We start from the raw sequence: 1,987 nt of genomic DNA, 5'->3' as shown, positions 1-1,987 counted from the left end.
ATTCTTTGACCATTTTGCTTGGCTTTCATTTAAATATTTATTCAGCTACCCAGGTTTTGAAAAGCAATTCTTTAAATAAGATGTACTTCTTGGTATTCATATAAGAAAAATATCTTTTTCTGGAATTACCAACAGCAACAGGGACGATAAACCATATCACAACACCGAGGAAAGACTTCTTCTCAACCTGACAACGGAACCCTGCTTAAAGCTCCCCAGCGATGACCCATATAAGTCAGTCAGTGTCGCGCAGAGGCGGTGTTCAAAATGATGCCCTTGCTTGGAAAATTCTCTTTGAAGGCACATGTTGAGGGCTCACAGAGCAGCCAGATTGGGGGGAAATGAGCTGATACTGTCACTCTGCCAAATCTTTTTTTGTCTCAGCTGTGGGATGTGGAACAGCGGGACTCTACAGTTTCTCTTTCGCTCTAACTGCAAGCATCTCCCTTTATGTTGGCCGATCAGTTTGTCCAGGTGTCTGTGAATATGAGCCAATCAATACTGAAGCCTGTCCTCTGTCCCCATGAGCTGTGTTGTGATAACTCACCAGGGAGCTGTTGTCCAGCAGAGTTGAGGTGAGGTTGCTGTTGAGGCTGAATGACAGGACATGTCCCTCTCTGGTGCGGAGAGCCACTTCGTTTTCTGGCAGGGAAAAGACAGTTCAGGGACGGAGGGTCCTGTGTTATTAGAGTGATGACTTGAATCCACAGAGGCAGAGATGGTTACTACTGTATGTCTGCAAACCAGCGGCTCAGTCTCAGATGAGATCATTAAAAGGTTTAGTGAGATCCTTACCGTTCAACCATGCGACACAGGGGTCGTGAACTTTGAACTCCTCACTCTCCAGGTCCTCCATGGTGAGATGGGAACGGAGTAACAAGTGAGATTCATCTTTAAGGGCAGAGAGAGTTAATTAGTTAGTTCATCTGAAACTCCTTTTATGTTTACAGACAAACAAAGCCTGAGCATGTTTTTTTAGTGTGGCCTATATTTCCTGCTTCAGTACATTTCCAATGCCATTGTTAGTGTGTTTGTAACATTTTATGAGTCCTTGCCCATGGTATGCCTCCCTTCAAGCAAAAGTTTTACATGTTGGGCGATACTTTTCCTTTCTGATGGATAGTTAGATTTCCATTGAATATAGCTTAGCTTTGAGCCTGGACACAGGGGGAACAGTTAGCCTGGCTCTGTCCATTAACAACCAAATCCACCTGCCAGCACATCTAAAGCTCACTAATGAACTAATTAGGCTATATCTTATTTGTTTAATCCATACAAACACAAAGTGTAAAAACATCTATTTCATCTAACATCTGTTTGTTTTTTGTTTTTTTGGGAGGGTATAATCTCTCAGAGACTATTTCGTGGTTGCCTGGCAACTGCTCAGAGCCAAGAAATAGTCACTGAGATTTTAACACTCCATAAAACGGTGAATTGTCGTTTTAACACTGTAGTTTTTGTACAAATAAAACAAACAAGATAAAAAGTGTTATAAAGCGTGAGCTTTAGAGGTGCTGATAGCAGATTTTGCTTCCCTTGGAGCCAGGCTAGCTCTTTTCACCTGTTTACAGTCTTTTGTGCTAAGCTAAGCTAACCACTTGCAGCTGCAGTATTGATCTTTTCTTATAACTCTCCACTTTACAAAGTAAATAAGCACACTTCCCATAATGTCAAACTACCCCTTTAATTCCCCACATCACAATCCCAATTTGCTTTGATGCTTTTACTTCCCTCCAGCTTTTCACCCTCTTTTTCTCTCTCTCTCTCTTTTCCCATGTTCTTACCAGGCGTGAGGAGGATGACAGAGAGAATGACCAGAGACATAACAGCCAGGATCACCACCATGGCAATTCCTATGCCCTTCCAGTTCCGCGGGGGACCGTCTGAACTCCCCAGGTCCTGATATTGAAGGGAACACACACACACACACACACACACACACACAAACAAACATGTTGATAAATGTGAGCACAGCCGAGGAGGAGGA

General features: G+C 43.0%; 1 protein-coding gene across 1 annotated transcript; it reads right to left on the bottom strand.

Annotated features, from left to right (window-relative positions):
* Nucleotides 1-547: 547 nt before the first annotated feature.
* On the bottom strand, nucleotides 548-1,894 carry LOC111666350 (inactive dipeptidyl peptidase 10-like; the record flags this gene model as incomplete). The annotated part of the gene is made up of 3 exons (XM_023421664.1): nucleotides 1,785-1,894; nucleotides 796-891; nucleotides 548-642 (listed from the first exon to the last, which is right to left on the bottom strand). Coding segments are annotated over exons 1-3 (252 nt in total), but the record flags the coding sequence as incomplete, so codon positions are not given.
* Nucleotides 1,895-1,987: the final 93 nt, after the last annotated feature.

Source organism: Seriola lalandi, unplaced genomic scaffold (assembly GCF_002814215.2).
Source record: "Seriola lalandi dorsalis isolate HSWRI2012SDOR001 ecotype SW California unplaced genomic scaffold, Sedor1 jcf7180002002857, whole genome shotgun sequence".
Lineage (NCBI taxonomy): Eukaryota > Metazoa > Chordata > Actinopteri > Carangiformes > Carangidae > Seriola > Seriola lalandi.
This window is presented reverse-complemented; position numbering and strand designations above follow the sequence as displayed.